At 47.6% G+C, this 21,796-nt stretch overlaps 1 protein-coding gene across 1 annotated transcript; it reads left to right on the forward strand.

Annotated features, from left to right (window-relative positions):
• The first annotated feature begins 1,013 nt into the window (after positions 1 to 1,013).
• Irf6 (interferon regulatory factor 6) lies at positions 1,014 to 20,786 on the forward strand. Its single transcript, XM_032915233.1, has 8 exons — positions 1,014 to 1,201; positions 5,180 to 5,356; positions 9,575 to 9,779; positions 10,561 to 10,689; positions 14,526 to 14,684; positions 16,197 to 16,589; positions 17,334 to 17,452; positions 18,096 to 20,786. Exons 2-8 carry the CDS (start codon positions 5,183 to 5,185, stop codon positions 18,318 to 18,320), a joined length of 1,404 nt encoding a protein of 467 aa, XP_032771124.1. The 5' UTR covers positions 1,014 to 1,201; positions 5,180 to 5,182; the 3' UTR covers positions 18,321 to 20,786.
• Positions 20,787 to 21,796: the final 1,010 nt, after the last annotated feature.

A 21,796-nucleotide genomic window follows, 5' to 3' on the forward strand; every position in this document is an offset into this window, starting at 1 on the left:
GATGACAGCTAATACTAATTTCACACTGTACAGTGTTAGGCTATGAAGGCTTGTTCTTCTCACCTTAGTCTCCTGAGTGGTGGATCCTTCATTACTGTTATTCTTACAGCACTGGGGAGGTTCTCACCCAGGGCCTTGATACACTCTATAAAGAAGCTAGATCCCCAGTCTTCTTAAGTGCTTCACCCATGCTCCATCTCCGTGTAACAGCGGCGTTTGGCGGTGAGGGGTTTGCCTCACTGGTTGGACACTGCTTTCATAGTTGATCTATGGATTGGGAAGCTGAGAGGTCCACAGGACATGAAGACCAGGTGACAGAAAAGATGGTCTTACTCTGCAAGGCATTGTGGGTTATTCTTCGATAATAACCAAAAGTGCTATGTACTCTAGACACACATTGAGTGACCACATAATCTACCAGGCAGGCAGCTGTAGAAATCCCACTCTACAGAAAAGAAACGGAAGCCCAGAGAGCTGAGAAAACTTTCCCCAGTCTCTAGTGCTTGATAAAATCGGTCGTTTGAACTCCACAACTGGCTCCAGGGTCTGTGCTTTCAGGTAGCACTTCGTAAGAACGGGAAAAGCGGAAATTGCGGTCGTCTTTGAACACATGAGAAAGTAAGATAGAACCCGGGTCCACAGGCAGTCCTGGAAAGTGCATTGACACGTCCTGGAGTAGTTTCTCAAAGCCAAGTCCACCTACGCAGGTCCTTGCTCTAGTTGTGTGTCCCAGTCTCAAAACCCTCACCTGTGCAGGGTTACTACGGGAGGGACGACGCCCTCCTATTTCGAAGTGACCTAATGCCCCCCCGGACCCCCTTGCAAGTCCTCAGGATCATCGAACACCCACAGGGTGAGGCCCACACGGGGACCGCTCCCTCACTTGGTGGCAGGGGCGTAGGGTGACGAACAGGCAGGGCGGGGCCCTCGGCCCAGGAACGCAGAGTATCAGATTTCTCGCAATGCACCAATCCTGAACTCCGGGGGATGTGGCCACACCTGGAGGGCGTGGCCAGACGGTACAGGGGCAGTGGCAACTAGGCTAGGCTCTGAGCACCGGGCACCGAGGTGGGCAGGTGCGGGCCTGTGCGGGCCGCAGAGGAGCCCGCGGTTCCCAGCCGTGCCTAGCCGTCGGGAGAGCTCCTGTGCTGCGGTGGCGAGAACTCCTGTGCACCTGTTCCTGAGCACCGACTGAGGCCAGGTGGGGACGCGGGCGTCAGCAAGCCACCTAAGGGAGGACAGACACCTGACGGGTGGGGCCGGACCCACTGGAGTTTGTGTGGGCGGGGGAGCTGACTTGGGTTCCGTGTCCCGCACTAGGCTGGGTGCTGGGCACCCTTCTCCAAGTAGCTTTGGGACAGCACCGGACCCCTTTCGATCCCCTCCCGCAGAAAGAGCTCGTTTTCTGCTCCGCCTGCTCCACCGTCGGATAGAGTGGAGGCATCCTCTCCTCCCTAGCCCCTCCGGTTTTTACTAGCTTACTCAGAGGCTGGCTCTTGTGTCCCAGCGGGGACTTCCCAGACCCCGAGGCCCCGGGCCCTAGTGGCTGTTTCGGGGAAGCGGGGATAAGGGCGACCTGGGGTTTGGGCGGATTTGTTTTCCTTTTTCCAAGTGTCCTAGCACAGTTAAGGCCGCTCACACTGGGCCTGGGAGACGGCTGTGGAGTTCCAGGTAGCCAAGCTAGGTGCTGGGGAGGGTGGCGCCAGGCGTGGCACCTTTGCGGGTGAGGCCCTCCTGGCCTGAAGGGGCTGGAGGCGGTGCAGAGAGCAGAAAGTCTCCCATACCTGCCTGGAAGGGAGACCTGGGCTGCCGCTGCTGCTGTGCTTCCCTCGGTGATAAAGTGATCACCAGCCTTCTCTGTTTTCTTGTGGGTATGGAGAGGGAAGCTAGGGAAGGGAGAGGGCAAGGGTGCTTGGGCAGAGATTGGTGAAATTGCTAGTTACATCTGTGTGCCACACATGACAGGACAGTGGCCTACACCTTGGCCTTGTCATCCACCAACTCCAAACCCACAGGGAGGACGTGTTTGAGGAGATGACCAGGAGCCCAGCGTTTACTCAGGCATGGCGGAAAATAAAATTCACAGAGCTGGCATTTCAGTTCCCTTCAGGAAGAATGGGAAACTAGGGCCGTCCCAACAGCTGCCTTTGAGATCTGGCCCAAACCGAGACAGCCTACTAGCTTGAGGTCTGTGGTCCCGAGAAGCCCAGCGAGGACTGCAGAGGTAGTAGGGTGTTTACAAGAAAGGATCCGTTCCTGGAACAGGCAATGAGAGGACAGTTAGTGCCCTGGGAGCCTGGAAGTACCCTTGCCCTCTGCTCACTGTGAGAAGGTGAGTGGTGGCCTTATCACTGGATGGTTCCTACCTGTCAGAGAGCACAGACCTTTCATTTTCATGTGGTGGCATCTAGAGATGGCAGGGCACAGCTTCAGCGGCCTGAAAGTTTAGAGAGGAGTAGGTGTCTTTAATCTCTCCCTCTCATTGTTGAGACTCCTTCTCAGGGTCCTTGTTGGTTCAGACTTGATATCTTGTGTTTAGAATGGGGAAGGCTTAGAGTGCAGGGCACAAAGGCAGGGTTTGCTGCAACCCAGAGGTAAGGTAGAGGCCCCTTAACCTTATCCCTGCGCCTCAGTCAACTCAGCTGTCACATGGGGTTGACACCCTGTCTTGGATCCTGAGTGCGGGATGACACAAGTGACACTCTAGAGCCTGTGTCGATGTGGAGGATGGCACTGCTATCCATCCTGAGAAGTGTCACCGTCCTGTGGTATAGGAAAATGCTGGTGCAGTATTAAATAATTGGGAATCGAAACAAAATGTGGTTCCTATATTTAAGCATACAGAGAGGCGTACAAAGTTCTGGGCAAGCACTACGTATGTCACGGTGTCTTGCGATGTCTTTCCTGGTTCGTGTCTCTGTGTGTTATGGAGTGGATATACTGCTGTACAGCCGTAGCTGTGGGGTTTGCAGCCCGTGGATTTGGTTTAACAAACCATTTTCCCTCTCTGACATCTTGGCTGTTTTTACCTCCCCCACTGCCCATCCCTGTTCTAAGAATCTCAGATGGCAGATTGGGGAACTCCTGGCTGACTTTGAGAAGGCGGAAAGGGTTGCAGAGAAGGAAGTAAAGTAGAAGAAGGCAGGCTGGGGAGCCACACATGTGTGGCCCCATCTTGGGAGAACATAGAGAATCCAGAGTGAGGATCTTAGTCACCAGTGACCAGGGGTGGCTCTTCCTCCTGCCCTGCCAGTGCAGATTACTGTCGTGTCTGCCTTCATTTTGTTCTTGATGGCTGTGAATCAACTGTAATAAACCCTCAGGTGCATTGTCTGATGAGACGTAGGTTTCTCATGCATGACAAACTCAGAGTCAGGACTTCTCAGGACTGCAGTGGGGCTGTTCATAGCCCAGTGCTAGGCTAATAGGTGCCCAGGGCTAAGCTAATAGGTGTCCAGCGCTAGGCTAATAGGTTTGCAGTGCTCTCCCTTGTTCTTGCCCCATCCTCTTCTAGCAAGAACAGGACTGAATGAGAAGGCAGCACTTACCATTGGGGTATAGATTCCTTTTTGATATTTCTTTTCGAGGTAGGGTCTTATGTAACCCAGTCTGACCTTAATCTCCAGTCTCCTGCTTGTAGTCCCTTCTCATTGGGTGTCCCCATACTCCCTGGGTTTAATGGCTCCATATGATGCCCTGTGAAGCACCCCAAACCAGGGCCAAGAGCAAGGGCTCTAGAAGGCTCTATGCTCAGCTCACCTGCCCAGCAAGCTGTGCTCCCAGGGGGAAGGTTTCAGTTGCTGGACTTGGTAATTGGGTCAGAAGGCTCAGGTCCTACCTTGCTCTTAAAGTGCCAGAAATTGAGTTGGGTTGAGTTCCCTGTATTTGGGTGGAACCTGCCCAGGGAAAGAAAGTGATGTTAGGGGTCACCCACAGTTAAGCTCTTTGGAAGGTAGTTCAGCTGACTTAAATGGCTTCGTTTCAGAACTGTGACCCTGGTGAGGGCTTTCTGGAGTGAAGAAGGGTAGCATTTTCAAGCCATTGTGGGGCTTTTAGTCCCAGTGTGGTTTCCTCAAGGAGGAATGGACATAGGCTGAGAACATGAGCGATGTTTGTAATTAGCATGGTGCTTGGCACACGGCTGCTGGTGAGCAAATATTTGTGGAATGACTGACTTTTTCCAGGTGTCCATTTCTATCTTAAGCAAAAACAAAACAAGAACACCAAAACCCTCAAGTGTCTGTACTACTCTGAATACACCCGACCTCATCCAAAAGGATCTAACACAATACCCCAGGCAGACAGTGTTCTAACGAGGGACTTTGCCTCTGGCATGGGATCCACAGGCCTTTGTTTTGGGCTGTGAGTGCTGGCTGCTGTAGAATGTTATCTGCAGCGTCCATGTTTCGAGGAGAATCAATTGCAGACTTTACCCAGCCTGGCGCCTGGAACCAGTTGGTTTCCTCCAGCCTCTGTGGGGAGATAAACAGACCCAGGTGAAGAGGCCAGCTTAGCTGTGCGGGGCTTAGCTGTGACAACAGAATTTGGTTATTGTAGGGCTTCTTAGGGCTTTCCTAGGCTCACAATGGGAAAGTATTCTCAAACTGTACCTCAGGCACTGGAGATCAGCTGGGACTTGTTTTGCTAGAAGCCAAAAGAGGGACGGCTGTCTGGGCTGGTGGAAAGACTGCCTGCTCACCCAAGTGAGGACTTTGGAACTAGGGCCCGCCCCGCACATGCTTCTTTCAAGTAACCCTTTCTCCATTGTCTTCTGAGAGAGATAGTTTGTTTAGCTTCTGGACCGAAGTTTCCAAAACTTTCCTTCCCTCTCCTGAGGCGAGATTGAAAAGAGCAGTCACCCTTCCCTTGCAGAGCCCCCGAAGAAGCTACGTTCAGGCGAGGATGACATCACCTTCCTCAGCTTAAGGATTTAAGTAGGAGAAATGTGATCTGCTTGCATGATAAGTCTGACTTGGCCAGAGCATGAAGTATAAATGGCTTCTCAATAAGAATCAAAAGAACCCTTTTACCTCTTTCCTTCTCCTCTCTCTGGCACAGTTTACTGCCATATTTAATTTCTTTGCTGTAATCTAGTGAAACCGTAGCCGCAGCACTTGGGAACGGTGGCTGGGAAAGTTCCCAGTGGCTAGCTCCACTCTTCTGCTCTCCCTACTCCTAGAGCATGGCCCTCCACCCTCGAAGAGTCCGGCTGAAGCCCTGGCTGGTGGCCCAGGTGGACAGTGGCCTCTACCCTGGTCTCATCTGGCTACATAGAGATTCCAAACGCTTCCAGATCCCCTGGAAACATGCCACGCGGCACAGCCCCCAACAAGAGGAAGAAAACACCATTTTTAAGGTAAAGCACTTCCTTCTGCCATCCGAGTTGAATTGTTTTGTTCCAGTTCTCCGAGGCCATTCTGGGTTTGTTTGCTTTCTTTACTCTGGCGTTCTGGTGTAGTGGAATCTATGTGGTGGGATACCCGAATTGTGACTCCTCTTCTCTAGCTGCGTCTATGAGGCCGAGGTCTTTACATTCCCACTGGTTGCAAGATTCTCAGTTTATATCCTGGTGGATCTGGGGTGAGTGTGTGTGTGTGTGTGTGTGTGTGTGTGTGTGTGTGTGTGTGTACATGTGCGTGCTGGGAACCAGGTTACTCAGCTTTCCGTCAAGGGCAGTGCACAGTTTTAACTACTGAACCATCTCTCCAGACTCCTCGCAGCTTTATATTCTTTAGATGTCTTTCTTCTGCCTTTCCCCTCCCTTCTCCTCTCCCCTTTCTTGTCCCCGCTCTTCTTCTGACTTTTTTTCCCAACTTTTCTTTCTCACCCCTAAGGATCAATCAAGCCCAAGGCTTTGTGCAGGCAAAGCATACACATCACCACCAAGCTACACCCCAAGCCCTAATTACGTTTTCGCAAATAACAAGTAATTCTTCTCCGATCCCCATTGTGGTCTGCTGAAGACAAGATTTAGTCACATCTCACTTTACTGAATTTGAGTGGAACCAAAGCTTGACTTCAGACAGAAGTGAGCAGGTAGTTGTTACAGAAGGACTTCATTGTGATTACAGTTTGCCAGGAGCTGCCTCTCCACTGAAGACCAACGTCTCCCTTCCATCTCAGGAGTAGTTAGTTCCTACAGCCCGAGATGCTGGTCATTTCTTACTTTGTCTATAAGCTGGAAGGCCAAGCTGCAATCTGGTCCTGACTGGCTATAGGATCAGGAAGAGGCAGGGAAGTCAAGTTCAGGGCTCTGAGGAAAGCCATTTCCCGCCAGGCTATTTCCCACCTATTTCTGGTGTAGAGGAGAGAGGCAGAGAGAAAACTGGCCCTAGAGGACTTTTAAAGTATGTAAATGAAGCACTAAGTTTATGAATATTATAATGTATTAATATTATGTGTGGATGTTATGAAAGTGTCAAGAGAAATATCTGCAGACCAGGGTGCCTTATCACTGGTGGAGCTGACAATGGACAAGCCTGCTTAGGCCTGGTCCTATCCCTTACAGCCTTGCTCTGGGTCTGAGTTTGCTCTTGAAGTCTAGGCCCCTCTCATGAGGGTGTGAGGAAAGTTTCGCATGGGTATGTCTGCTTGTAGTTTCCTGGGGAGCATTGGAGTGGTAGAAGACAGGATGCTGTTGCAGGCAGGTCCTATGCTCTGGTGAACTCTTGGTGAGGTACAGAGGTGAGGGAGGCACCAGCATGGGCTCCTGGGTTCCCGTGTCACCTGAACCTCATGATGATCATGCAGGGGGAGTCTTTGTCCCACCCTGTATTGTACATTTAGAAGCCATCAGTGAAGCTGAGTAACTTCCCCTGTCAATCAATGGCAGCTCCAGGATTTGAACCTGGGTCTCTGACCCTGTTCCGTTTGCCCCCTTATGATTCTGAGTGGGAGCCTTAACTGTTCAACCTCAACTTCTATACCCACCAACACTGTGGGGTGGTTGATCTTGAGTAAAGCATGCGACGTCTTGGGGCTTCAGTTTTTCCTTTGGTAAAGTTGAGATGAAGTCAGCCTGTCTGCTTCTTAGAATTGTCATGGAAGTAGAAGTGTGGGGAGATACATGTAAAGTACGATAAAAATGTCGAAATAGCCATTTTAGAAAGAGAAATAGGGCCTTCATGGTGACCAGGCTCAGAGAGGGGTTTGAACAAGTACAGTTTATACGTCATAGCATCGGCCCATATGGTGCCTCATGGCCCTCCCTTCCTGATGCTGAAGCTGTGCTTGGAAGGAGTATAGCCCTCTTCGTATCACCTCAACTGACTGAGGGGATGGCTGGGTGTGAGCAGGAAGCTGGTGCTAGCGTGAGGCCTAGTTAGTCCAGCCGTGCTGTTGAAGGAGCAGGATTTAAGGGAATCACAGAAATGTATAGACTGCTTCCAGAATCTGCCTCTGGCTGGACTCAGCTGGATAGAGTCAGAGCCAGTGTGAATACAGAAGTTTGGACAAAACACAAGGAGCTAGGGGAGGCAGCAGGCAGGTCCGCCAGGTAATAGCGGGTTTGTATCTCAGGTATTAGGAGCAGTGAAGTTGAGCCTCCCTATGAATGGAGTCAGCCTTAGCCACCCTGGTGCCTGCTAAGCCACACTGGGCAGCTCAACTTGGTTGGTATTCTTTATTCTACACTGCAAAACACAGAGGAAACCAAAACAGAGAATGTGGCTGGAGGAAGTGAATGTGGCCTGGAAGACTTAGTTAACATTGGACTCTGCCACTCTGCAGGGTGGGATTGAGGGGGGACCAGAGATCTCAATAGAGGGTACAAAAGTTCAATTTTGGCTTAAGGGAAAAGCCTGCGCCTGGCATGGTGGTGTGTGTGTAAAGTTTTAGTACTCTGAAAGCTAAGGCAGGAGGATTGCAGTGATTTTCGAGGCCAGCCTGAGGTATATAGTAAGAGCCTGTCTCAGAAAAATCAAGAAGAGAAAAAGGTTCTATGTGGCAAAAGTTTAGATGAGTGATCTGCCCTGATAGCTCGAGAAGGTTCCAGTGGGGCTGGTGAGATGGCTCAGCAGGTGTCGCTGCACCTCAGGACCTGAGTTCAATCCCCAGGATCCACGTGGCACAAAAGGAGAGAACTAATTCCCACTTACATACACCAACTAAATAAAATGTGGTGAAGTTAAACATGTAAACGGGTCGGCGTGTTCTTGTTTGAGGAACAGACCTCTAATGAGGTCTCCTCAACCTGCATCAGCGAACATGAAGAGGGCATGTGGCCAGCGGGGAGAGTTGGTAACCCGTGAGGGGAACCTGGAAGCAGCGCTTGGTCTGCTCCTCCCCCATGGATGCTCCTGAGGGGCTGTTCCTCACGTTGGTTCCCCTCTTCTCACTGGGCAGATGCTCTTGTTCCTCTTATCTTAGTGGCACTTTGACTTCCTACTTAGGAAAACAGAGGAGGCTTCACCTCGGTTTTTAGGCCACGCCCCCAGGCCGCTGCTGGAGGTTTCCACGAAAGGGGAGTTTGAAGAACTGGGGAGAGATGCGTGAGAATTTGTTAAAAGTTGCCGCCCTGGGGAAGGGGTTGGGACAAGCTGAACATCGGAGCATGCTTCCTGGAGAATTTTTGTCTTGTCTTTTATTGAACCGAGCCCTCATGACGTAGTAGTCCAGGTTGGCCCTGGACTCTCTTTCTATGCAGCCCAGGTTAATTTCAAACTCACTGTCCTCCTGTTTCAGCCTCCTCGGTGCTGGAACTACAGGTAGACAGTACCACATCTGGCCCCTGAGAGTCTTTATGTTGTCTCACTTCCTTTTGCTGTCCTTATTGTTGTGTAAGCTATTCTTGTTTTAAAAGAAAATCTGGCAAGGTGTAACACACTTCATTTTCATCGCTGGGGAGGCTAAAGGAGGAGGATTTGGAGTTGATTCCAGTGTGTGTGTATGTGTGTGTGTGTGTGGGGTGGTACATAATGAAACAGGAGCAGGAGAGATGGCTCGGTGGTTAGGAGACCATACTGCTCTGCAGCATACCGGAGTTCAGTTCCTGATACGCAGCTCACAACCTCCTGTAACTCCAACTCTGGGGAATCCAGTGATCTGTTCTGGCATCAGAGGGCACATGCATGCGCATTAACATACCTAACACCCAAGACGGACATAATTAAAAATCAAATCCTAAAACCTCAAAAAAAAAAAACAAAAAAAAAAAAACAAAAAAAAACAAAAAACAAAAAACAAAAAACAAAACAGATGTAGGATGACAAAAAAGGAGTAAGAACAAGGGTGGAAAAGACTGGAGAAGAGGAGAAAACAGTTGCCTAAAGCCTGCTGTGTACAGTGTCGCCCCAGACTTCAGCTTTGCCATTGTCTGGACAGGTGCTGCTGCTAAAGCCTGGACTAAGGCTCCTTTCAATCTTTTGTTTGCATACAGTTTGATTTCTCTTTGACCTGCCTTTGTTGGCCCTAAGGTCAATATTACCCACCCTAATCTTTAAATTGGCATTGAGATAGTAGAACACTCAGAGGTGTGTGTGCATGTGTGTGCATGTGTGCACATGTGAGAGGGGCGTGTGCATGCTTGGTGGTAGTTCCCCACAGAGGTCAGCACTCACACTGTCTCATTCCTCAGGCTTGGGCTGTGGAGACTGGAAAGTACCAGGAAGGGGTGGACGATCCTGACCCAGCTAAATGGAAGGCTCAGCTCCGCTGTGCTCTTAACAAAAGCCGGGAATTCAACTTGATGTATGACGGCACCAAGGAAGTGCCCATGAATCCTGTGAAGATCTATCAAGTGTGTGACATCCCCCAGCCCCAGGGCTCTGTCATTAACCCAGGTGAGGCCTGAGGCTTGGATAGACCCAAGGTTGGTCTCTTAAGGAGACAGGTTGAAATCAGGCCATTGCCTAGGCAGAGCTCAGAGAGCAGATGGTATAAGGGGGTACAAAAGGAGTGCTTCAAGCAGAAGGTAGATGAGGGTACAGCTTTTCAGGCAGGACACCCTCTGTCTGGATGGAGGAGTAACAACTAGAGGGCTTGCATTCCAAACCTGGTTTTTATCACTCTACTACTGTTGGACTTGAATTGTTATTGGGCATATCGAGCCTCTGTTTCTTCAGTTTCAAGATGTGAACTCTCATCATTCTGCCTTTTCAAAGGTTACTAGTAGAACCAGTGGATACATGACCTGTGTGAGCTTTTGTTCTCTATAAGTGTTGGGTCAAGATAGTTTAGTTTGTAGAGAATTTTGGCTGAGAACACACCACCCAATCCTCAACGAGTAATGAATATGAAGAGCCAGACATTTAGCCTTATCATTCAGTCAGACCCCGCCATAATGGAGGGTTTGTGCCTCCCTCATATGCGGCTCTCGAACAGGTGACAAGTGAGTATTCTGGAACTCTTAAAAGGGATGCTCCTGTGTAGAAAGCTACTGTATAGTTATAGTAACTGGTAAGGATTTCTAAGGTGAGATAAGAGACCTTGTGTTCAGACTCTGTAGAAGGATTTAGAACTAGCCAAAGCTGGTGGGTGTGAACTGAGGTGTCTCTAGCCTGGGTGGTTGGTCAGTTGTTGAGATGTTAGTGAAACTAACTGCTCTTCATGTGTCCTGGATAGGATCCACAGGGTCTGCTCCTTGGGATGAGAAAGATAATGATGTGGATGAAGATGACGAGGAAGATGAACTTGAACAGTCACAGCACCACGTCCCGATCCAGGACACCTTCCCCTTCCTGAACATCAATGGTGAGTGGGGTGGCTAGTGGCCCATGGGATGAGGAGGATGTAACTGGCCTTAGCTTTGGAACTACTGACCCATCATCCACCATTGCTCTGAGGGGTAGGGAGGTGGCAGGCTCCCCAGCCAGACTGATGGTGCGTTAGTAAGCCGGAGTCACAGGCAGAAGACCTGATGCCTCAGTTAATCCGAAGCAAGAGGGTGTGCTCTAAGGTTCTAGAGAACATCCAATTCAAAGGACTAGAAGGAGCGTGATTCATTCTTGGTGAATGATCAAGTTTGGGAATTTACTTCCTAAGAACTGATATATCCTGTTTATGAACTGTAGTTTTCCTGGTATGAATTCTGAGTTATGTCCTTATCAGAATTCACTCCACTGAAGCTGTGCCATGGAAAACTTGATTCTAGTTGATGGTACTTGGCCCTGGTGGATTTATCTATAAGAGTTTTTTTATCATGGGGTTGGGGATTTAGCACAGTAGTAGAGAGCGCTTGCCTAGCAAGCACAAGGCCCTTGGTTTGGTCCTCAGCTCTGGGGAAAAAAATCTTTTATCATTTGAAGGTGCTTGGACAATATTATTAGTGTTTAAAAAAAAACTCCCTGGACAGGCAAGCTGTAAATCTTGACAACTGCCAGGAGGAAGAAGATGGAGAAGAGGAAGAGAGAAAGCCATGTTTGAGTTGAGCTAGTATATTTAGCAATGGCAAACGTGGTGTTTAGCCACATGGTGGAGTAAGGGACTTCAAGAAGGAGTGAGAAAACCCAGCGTGTTAGAGAAGAGTCTCTCCAGGCTTAGGCCAATTAAAAAAAAAAGAGACATAAAAAGAAAAAGGGAAAAGTAGATCTTCCAGAGTCCTGTCTAGCAGCTTCATGGTGGCTTTGTAGCAACACCCTCTTGTATGGACGTTTGAATCGGCTCTCCAGGAGAGAGGAGGTGGAGAGGTTGGGGCCTGCTGTGTGGCATCAGGGCCTGTGTCTGACTGTAGATACTCACCTGAGGATTCCCACTGTGCTCTGGGTTGCCCTCCTGAAGCATTCTTTCCGCATCGGCCCGTGGAGATGCTAGTAGAATGACTGGCCACCAGCACACCTCACACTGTCTGCATGCTGTGGGTCAGATGAGGTGACATTTGCCACCTAGAGAATTCGGTCAACCACGATGCTGCCTTAGGGCTTGGGCGTCGCTGGTTCTAGTGCTTCACCTAGAATCAGGACATGACCCGTGTTTGCTCACAGCCCTTCTTCTTGTTGGTTTTGTTTTGTTTTGTTTTTTTGAGTCAGGGTACTGTATAGCTCCCTGCCTGGCCTAAACTTGCCATGTAGATCAGGTTGGTGTGGAACTCAGTGATCCACCTGCCTCTGCTTCTCTGTGCTGGGGTTGAAGGTGAGTGCCTTAGGTGCCTTTTGGACCCTTGAAAACAAATGGTGGATAAAGGAAACTTTCATGGGGGCTTGAGAGATTGGCAGAATCTATTTCGGGTGGCTCACAATCACCTGGGTCCAGAGCATTTGCTGTCCCCTGCCTCTTTGGGCACCTGGAATCATACCCACACACATAACAATTATCTAAAAAGAAAAAAAAGGACAGCTTTTGTAGAGATTTTCTAATCTAGACAGTATTAGTACATGCTGCTCTCTCAGTGAAATTTTAAATTGGACATTTATCTGAGGTGAGTGTGATAACCAATGTATCTGGTTGCAAGGACAGGCTATCACTACAAACTTGAAGTCGGCCTGGTCCACGGAGAGCCTATCTCAAACAAAACAAACCAACATAAAACAAACAAACAAACAAAAAAAAAGATTAAGACAAGCAAACCAGTTAAAAGAGTTGGAAACGTTGGCTCTTCCCCGGACTCTTGGCTCACTCATTCTGTTTCGTTCCTTGAAAAGCTGTAGCCTTTTTCCAGTGTTCTGGCTTCTTATTTGAAACTACTGCTGTTTCTTCATGTTCGAGGCCACCTGTTAAAAATAACTATTAAAAAGTTGTAGAACATACATTACCAGCAGAAATGTAGGATGGCTTCACATTTAACGCAAAGGGTCAAAGAACATCAGCTTCTGTGATTTCAGTGCTAGGGAGGTGGGCAGCAGACGAAATCGCGTTACAGAACCACAGAAGTCGAAAAGATGATGCCTGGGTGGGGTTGGGGGTCATGGACAAGCCAGTACCTGATAGCGGCAGGAAGTAGAGTTGGGGTTTCCTTTGTTTTTCCTTTTGACTTGAATATGAGGTTCAGAGTGGTTTGGGACAAGTGCTCTTTAAGCTGTTGTGACCTCCCAGGTGTTGGGATTATAGACATGCACCATCGAGCCTGCCAAGGACTAGGGTTTTCATTCAGTAACTGGATCTTGTTGAATGAATAAATGTGGCTTAAAGTTTATAAAGGAATTAAAAGATAATCAGTTGGGGTTTCCTTGCATCCTGTCACAGAGCCTTCTACTTCATTCGCCAATAGAGACAAATTTAGCTAGGTTTCTGGGCATTTTTTTAATTTTTAAGTTTTATGTATGTCAGTGTTTTAACTGCGTGTCCGTGTACCACATGTGCACCTGGTGCATGTGGAGACCAGAAGAGGGAATGGGATCTCCTGGAACTGGACTCACAGACAGTTGTGAGCTGCCAATGTGGTGCTGGGAATTGAACAGGTGCCCTGGAAGAGCAGCCAGTGCTCTAACCAGAGTTGTTTTTACAGTCCCCCTTTCAGACGGGTTAATACTTTATCGCACTTTTATTGTGTATGGACACACACACACACACACACACACACACACACACACACACCACAAAAACACAAATGGAGGTCAGAGGACAACTTATAAGAGTCACTTTTCTTCTACTGTGTAGATCTGGGGACTAAACTCAGGTTGTCAGGTTTGGCAGCAAATTCTTTACTCACTGAGCGATCGATCCAGCTCCCCCTTTAAGACTTTATGATTGTAAAATGCATTTGTTTTACCAGAACATCTGTACATTGACACTCACCTGAAGCCAGTTGGCTGAGTCAGTGGTACTTCCCTTATGAAGACACTGAGTCACTGTGTACAGTCACTGTGTACACACTGTGCAGTGCTCCCCTCATGAAGACATGGAGTCACCGTGTAGATACTGTGCAGTGCTCCCTGATGAAGGCACTGAGTCACCGTGTACACACTATGCAGAGCGCTTCTCTTATGAAGACATTGGGTTACCGTGTCCACTCTGTGCAGTGCTCCCCTCAGGAAGACATTGGGTCACTGTGTACAGTCACTGTGTACACACTGTGCAGTGCTCCCCTCATGAAGACAGGAGTCACCATGTGTATACCTCAGTGCTCCCATTATAAAGACATTGAGTCATCATGTACTGATTAAGGAGCAGGGCACCTTTCTTCTTTCTTTGTTTCTTTTTCTTTTCTTTTTTAAAAGATTTTATTTGTTTTATGTATGCGAGTACACTGTAGCTGTCCTCAGACACACCAGAAGAGGGCATCAGATCCCATTTCAGATGGTTAAGAGCTACCGTGTGGTTGCTGGGAATTGAACTTAGGACCTGTGGAAGAGCAGTCAGCGCTCTTAACCGCTGAACCATCATGCTGTCCTGAATCAATTTATAGAGAAAGTTCCTTTGTCTCCATTTGATCTTCAGTGAATAAAGGGTTTTAAAGCAATGAGCTTATGGGAGAAATAAAACGACTGGAATCAGGAGCTGTGTAGTCACTGGGTCATGAGTCATGGGATCTGTGCTGGGCTGGGAGATCATACCAGGTTATGGTTTGGTGACTCCTGTACCTTGCTTGTTCTCCGAGCCTCGGGCCAGATGATATTGTTCCCTGTGTGCTCACTCACTTTCTTCTGTTCTAGGTTCTCCCATGGCACCAGCCAGCGTGGGCAACTGCAGTGTGGGAAACTGCAGCCCTGAGTCAGTGTGGCCCAAAACAGAACCTCTAGAGATGGAAGTACCGCAGGCACCCATTCAGCCCTTCTATAGTTCTCCAGAGCTGTGGATCAGCTCCCTCCCCAGTAAGCTGGCCTGCTTTTTATTGCTGGGGCTTCATCGCTTATTACATGGCCTTGCCTCCCTTATTTCCTACCTCCTTCTCTGTTCTTTTCCTGAGGTGCAGGGAATCGAACCAGAACCTCTTGCGTGCTAGGCAAACACCACTGAGCCACACTTCTAGACCTTGTCTGTCTTATTTTTTTTAAAATGTCTAGAATAGCTACCTGTCCTGCCTATGTACTCTCTGTGTCTGCTGTGAGATGAGTTGCCAGGGAAGTAAAGAAATGTTTGCCCATTCCTTCTTGCCTGTTCAGCTGTTCTGATTGGTAAGAGGTACAAGTTAATTATTGTTGTTCTTGGGGATTTGGTGACAAGGTCTGCTCTAAGACAGGGAAGTGCTAGGCCACGGCATGGATTTGGTCACCCAAGGCTCTTGATTTTGAGGGACTTTAGGGACTCTCTGAATTAGGTACATGTTTATCTTGATGAAGAATTAACTTTTTTCCCCTGTCATCTTTTCACACGCTACATGATGGGACATGAACCTAAAATCTGGTCCAAGAGGCTGAGTAGCTTTGATAAGGCCTGTTGGGGTCAGGGAAGACTTGCTGAGTGAAAACGTAGTTCTCAGTGAACCTCTTTTATAGCATATGTGGAACAGGTTCAGGGTGTGTACTAACATGTATGATTTCAGGACGGCCTGGTATTTTTTCTTGTTCCTCCAGTTACTTTAAAAAGTGAGATGCAGGGCTAAGGGTGTAGCTCAGTTGGTAGCGTGCTTACCTATGATACAGGAAGCCCTGGTTTTGATTCCTAGCACTAAATAAAACTGGGTAAGGTTTCGTACACCTATAATCCCAGTGTTCAGGAACTGGAGGCGAAAGGGTCAGGAGTTCAAGGCCATTCTTTGCCACATAGGGAATTTAAATTTAGTTTGGGTTATGTGAGATCCTGTCTCAGAAAAAAAAAAAAAAAAAAGTGAAGTGCAGACCAGACACTGATGCCTATTCTCTGAAGAAGTGGCCATTCTCTCTTCGTTCAATAAACACCTTCCATGATGCACAATAGAGTAGCCACTAGCCACACGTGATTATTAACTTAAATTAATTGACATCGAATAGATCCTTGGTCACATTTGTCACACATGTGCATGGTGCACACATGTGGCAAGTGGTTACCCATATTGGAGGGAGACAGTCTTGCCATCCCCCCTCAGATATTGCTGATGTATCTTTACTTTGGTGTGACCTGGGATACCGGACCATCAGCTTATGGAGTTAGATTATAGCCCCAAGGGTGTGGCAACTAAGCAGAGAGTACATCTGAGCCTTAAGCTCTGCTGCAAGGCGTCCTTCTGTGTGACCACCCTGGGGTATGTTGACACCTCCCTTTATTGCAGGAAGGATAACTATGGCAGTGACCTTCCTGAAAGCTGGTTGAAAGATGATGGCTTGATCTTGGTGGACTGGCATGAGTCTTAGGGATGGACAGAAAATGCAGAGCAACAGGACTCACTGTCATCTCTCACCTTGTAGTGACTGACTTGGACATCAAGTTTCAGTATCGTGGGAAGGAGTATGGGCAAACCATGACGGTGAGCAACCCCCAGGGCTGCCGGCTCTTCTATGGGGACCTGGGCCCCATGCCTGACCAGGAGGAGCTCTTTGGTCCTGTCAGCCTGGAGCAGGTCAAGTTCCCGGGGCCAGAGCATATCACCAATGAGAAGCAGAAGTTGTTCACCAGTAAGCTGTTGGATGTCATGGACAGGGGACTGATCCTGGAGGTCAGCGGACATGCCATTTATGCCATCCGGCTGTGCCAGTGCAAAGTGTACTGGTCGGGGCCGTGTGCCCCCTCACTTGCTGCTCCTAACCTGATTGAGAGGCAGAAGAAGGTCAAGTTGTTTTGTCTGGAAACATTCCTGAGTGGTGAGTCTGGTTTTAGAAGATTGATACCGGGAGATGCGCCCTAAAGGTTTTTCTCCTTTCTCCTCCTCCTCTTCTTCCTGTTCCCCTCTCCCTTCCCCCTCTCCCTTCCTTTTCTTCCTCCTTCTCCTCCCTCCCCACCTAAGCTTTCCTGGCATAACAAAGGGTCAGGGGAGAAGAGAACCTTAGTTTTAAGCTAGGACCAGGACTTGAGTTAAGCTCCAGGACTATCTGCATGAAAGGTGTTTTGAGGTTGGTTATGGCTCCTTTGGGGGTGGAGAAAACAGTCTTGCCAGTACCTCTCTCCCCAAATGTCAGATTATCTTTCCCTTTGGAAGGTGACCTTGTTCATCATAGCAAAACTTACACTCTTCTTCTTTCAGGAAATATTTGAATAGTTAATTTAAGGAGGCAAGTTTAGAAAAAGTATTGCGATATAAACTTACAATGTGTTTTGGATTCCAAGTCTATACCCCCAGTTTCCAGTAGAACCCTCTGAAATAATAGACAAGTTGTATTTTGTGATGTTCAGTTTGGTAAACACTGGTCACATGTGTCTGGAGAGCATGTAAATGTGGTTGGTATGACGAAGGAGCAATTTGATTTTAATTAATTTAAAATGATAGCTGCACATGGCTTGTGGCTATTGTATTGGGCTGCATGGCAGGTGACATGGCAGGTGACATTGCAGGTGACATTGATGGGCGAAGACAGGGGATAATCCAGTAGCTTTTCTGTCTTCCGCAGAGCTCATTGCCCACCAGAAAGGGCAGATAGAGAAGCAGCCACCTTTCGAGATTTACTTATGCTTTGGGGAAGAATGGCCAGATGGAAAGCCCCTGGAGAGGAAGCTCATCTTGGTCCAGGTGAGGAGATAAGGCCATGACTGCAGCGCTTCTTCCTGCTGCTGCTTTACCCTCTGGTCTGGGATGGGTCCTGGTTGAGCATCCACTGGCCTATGTGTATTTTAGTGCCGTCAGTGAGGCAGCAGGTTTAAGTTTTGTGCAGTAGGACTATGTTGTAAATATCGCATTCTTAACATGGGTGAACAATTTAATGGACACTTCACCTTTCATTTTCCTGCTGTTAGGCTCTTGCTAAAACCTTGTGAGATGCAGCGTTTTACATCTCTTCTTATAAGAAGTTTTTTTTTCGTGTTTGTAAGATGCAACTGTGTTCTGGGAATGGTTGCAAGTCTACTTGGGGTCATGCATGGAGTTATACACCTAGGTAGGGAGTGGATGCCTCTTGATTCAGTTTTGTTCAGTAAGCTGCCATCTAGTTAGGCATGTGGAACGATGCTGTATCCAGGTTCCTTTCCTTGAATTGACCAACGTCTAAGGTGCACCTTGACTGGTGAAGATATAGCGGTTCACTAGTATCTAGCTGTGGGTGGGGAGGCCAAGTGGTTCTCAGGGCCTCAGAGGTTCTTCTTCAATGTCAGGGCCTCTCCTGCTACTTAAAAATGCCTGTTCTTTGGTGGAAACTTGTGTGCTCTTGCCTGAACAGGTCATTCCAGTGGTGGCTCGCATGATCTATGAGATGTTTTCTGGTGATTTCACCCGGTCCTTTGACAGTGGCAGTGTTCGCCTGCAGATTTCCACTCCAGACATCAAGGATAACATCGTCGCTCAGCTCAAGCAGCTGTACCGCATCCTCCAGACCCAGGAGAGCTGGCAGCCCATGCAGCCTGCCCCCAGCATGCAGCTGCCGCCTGCCCTGCCTGCCCAGTGACCCAGACTCCCGTGCATGTCCTCTTCTCTCCTCTCTCTCTTTTTTTTTTTATATTGTATATAAGGATTTTTTAAAATTCAGATTTAGTCAACTTTTAATCTCCTTTCTATAACATCATTAGAAGTTTGAGGCTTTCCAAATATGCCTAGTTTTAAAAGTTCCTCTAACTTATCAAGATATCATCCTCTGAGGGGGTTCATTTTAGATCTTCCATGGTTGGTGTAGGAGAGATTTGATTTGGAAGTTTAGACACCAGGACTCTAGCTGTGTTTCCATCTGACTTTAGATAGATCGTTTAACTGGAGGGGGTCAGATGCATCACTCATAAATAAAGGTTTGGAATGATGCCCAAAATTGCATTCAGCCTTAAAACTCAACTATTTTCCTATACTTGTATAAGACATAACTGCCTGGAACAGGACTCTTTTGCATTGTTCTTAGACCACTTTTCCCCCCTTCTTACTTTCATCCAAGTTCCTTGAGCACTGATCTGATCTGAACTGAGCTCTGTTTGACCTGTTCTGCTAGTAGTCAGCTGGCTCCCTGCTGGGGGAAGTGAGAGAGGAGCTGATTGGTTGCCTAGCAACCAGTCTTGATATCTAAATAGAGATGGTGCCAAGGTCTGAAAGTCACCCAACCTGTGTGTGGAGTAAAAGCTCATAAAGTGAATGTCAAAGGGGAAGCTGGTGACACGGAAGGCTGAAGGATTCCATGAGAGAATGGTCGCCAGCGGAGGGGTTCCATGGGAGCATCGTCATCAGCCATGTACCTCATCACCACTCACGCCACCTAGTATTTGGGTTTTGATGAGCAGCTGTGACTTCATGTGTCTCATGGCAGACACTCTCCTCTTCCTCATTTTTTTCTCAAAGACGAATCTGGAGGGAGTCAGGCATCTAGGATATGCTCTGACAACAAAATGGATGGTTTTTGGGCAGAGACTTCCAGGGGTCTTCCTGACATTTGGATTTTTCCATTTGTGAAAAATTAGGTGTTGCGTATGTTAAAGGTCTGGACGGTGCTCTTCCAGGAAAGGCTCAAACTTGCTTAGCTCACGAGCTGTGAGCAACGACAGTGAAGAACAGTGCAGCTATGTCTTACAGAGTGTCGGCCCCAGTCCCTTCTCAGAATTTGAGTTCCAAGACTTGGATGAAAAGCAAAATTCGTCTCTCTGGCTATAGCCCCCAATCCTCTTGAGTACTGGTATCTATTTGTTTCATGTCACAGGGACCATGTCTCTCTGTACGGTCTGCTGCCCTTACACTAAGGGTAGCATCTTCTGCTTTTCAAGCCACCGAAAGTTGGGATGCATTTGAAGTCTAAAAGCTCAACCTAATCTTGGGTGACAGTGAGACTTACTTGGGATGCTTAAGCTTTGGTTTGAAGTTCTCTTAGAGGTTGTTAAAAGGAAGACCAAGAGACATCTGGGTGAGTTAAGACAGGCAGGTGTCTGTGTGAATAAGAGCAAAGTACAATTGTATACACATAGCCATAGTATGAAAATGTCAGAGTAATTATAAATGTTTGAAGAGAAGTTTAGGTAAAAGTTTAAAAGCTGGACTTTTATAGACCAGGAAACATGCAAGGCCTACGGACTTTATTCTTTTTTTTTTTTTTTTGGAGGAATGAGTAGCATCATTTGGTGAGATGAAGCAAGGGAGTCTTGATATGGGGACGCTTCATCTGGAAGTTCAAAGTTAAAAATAACCCATTATAGAGAAAGTGGAAGGGCAGCTGTGGGATAGGGGACATCTCCTTCCCCTTCTGTGAAATGTCAGCAGGCTATGAGGAACAGCCAGACAACAGGACCTGGTAAAGAAAATTGAAAGTTAGAACTAAGGGCTGTGTACTGAGTTTTTAGTGTGTGACTGGAATGAAAAGTTGACAAATCTGTCGGGATGATGAATGACTTTGTGTGCTCCTAACTAGACAGTCCAGGTCCTTCCTTGTTTTGCATCTTTTTCGGAATGCTGGGACCACACACTGCATGCAGGGTCTTCTCTAGTCATCTTCAGCAATCTTTCTCTGGTTTTGGTGGATACCAGGTCCCTTCCTTTTTAGGAGCTCCAAGTTTTCTGATGTTCCCATTCACTCCTCAGCTGTCTTCTTCCTTGCCTTCATCTGAAGACTCAGAAGGGAGGAGGATTTCCCCAGTTCCTCCTTTTTCTTATAGTGCACTCCAGATAAACTCCAATGTTAAAAGAACCACTATAGATAAACCGGGAAGGCAGATTTGAATCTGGTCTCCTCTCCACAATTAAGTCCTTGGTTGTATGTTCCTGTAGCATCTTAAACTTTCAGAATAACTGTGTCATTTGAAAAATGCTCTGCATCTATGTCCTGCTTGACTGACTGCAAACTTGGAAAGTGAAAACTGTTTGTCTTAGATTTACTGCCAGGTCTTTAGCAGTGTCTGATACAGTGTGTTCTGAGATATTTGTGCTGTAATAAATGAACTAAGCCTTTCGTTTGGAGATTTATTGTTAACTACCATGGGAATGTAAAATAAATTTGGGGAGAAAAAAAATATAAAGTTGGAGTACTGGTTGTATCAATTTTTAGTACTGACTCCCTCTGAGCTAAGAACCTAAGTTAGATTGGAAGGCCCTACAAACTGATCTTCCTTACGTCTGTCTTGAACTCCCTGTTGGTCCCTTTGGGTATGAAGGTACCAGCAAGGTAGCACCAACATAAAACCTCCAGTCAGGGTCTCCATTCTGTTGCCCATAACTTGGAGCCATTTCCGTGCTTGAGTTTTCTTACGATTTCCTTCACAGAAGATATACCCTAATTTCTTATGTCAACATTTGTCCTTTCTCTCTGTTGTAAGACTTTTCTCTGGGGAAAGGGGCGAGGCACTTTCTAAGGTCCCAATGGCAAATGAGGGCACAGATCCACCGAATTCAATCTGGGGAACTAAGGAGTCCATTGGGCTTACTTACAAAGCAGTGGGTGAGAGGTTATGGTCAAGAGCGTGGGTGGCCTTCAAGCAGCCGATAAGGATGTTAACTCTCCCCTGGCTTCCTAGATGGTGCTCCCCTCCCTAGTTTTTCCCAGCCTAGATACCTCCTTGAGGTGTCATTCAATTAGGGTAGACTCTAACCTCAGAACTCCGGAGGCTGAGGTAGGAGGATTGTCATGTTTGAGGGATACATAGCAAGACGTTGTCTCAACAAACAAACAAACAAACAAACAAACCCATAGAGATGAAATCTGCTTTTTCTTCCGAAGATTTGAATTCGGTTCCCAAAGCCCATGTAAGGCAGCTCACAATATATTTAACTTAATTAGCTCCAGGTGATCCTACTCCCTTTCCTGGCTTCCTGGGCACCTGCACATATGAACTTATAAATGAAAATAAAAATAAATCTTTAAAAATAAGATGATCGTCAAATTGGACTCTCGGGCTTTGAGCTCCATGAAGACCGTACAATGTGTTTGGCACACGTGAAGTCCAGAGCTCAATCCTCAACACG

This window comes from Rattus rattus, chromosome 10 (assembly GCF_011064425.1).
Source record: "Rattus rattus isolate New Zealand chromosome 10, Rrattus_CSIRO_v1, whole genome shotgun sequence".
Lineage (NCBI taxonomy): Eukaryota > Metazoa > Chordata > Mammalia > Rodentia > Muridae > Rattus > Rattus rattus.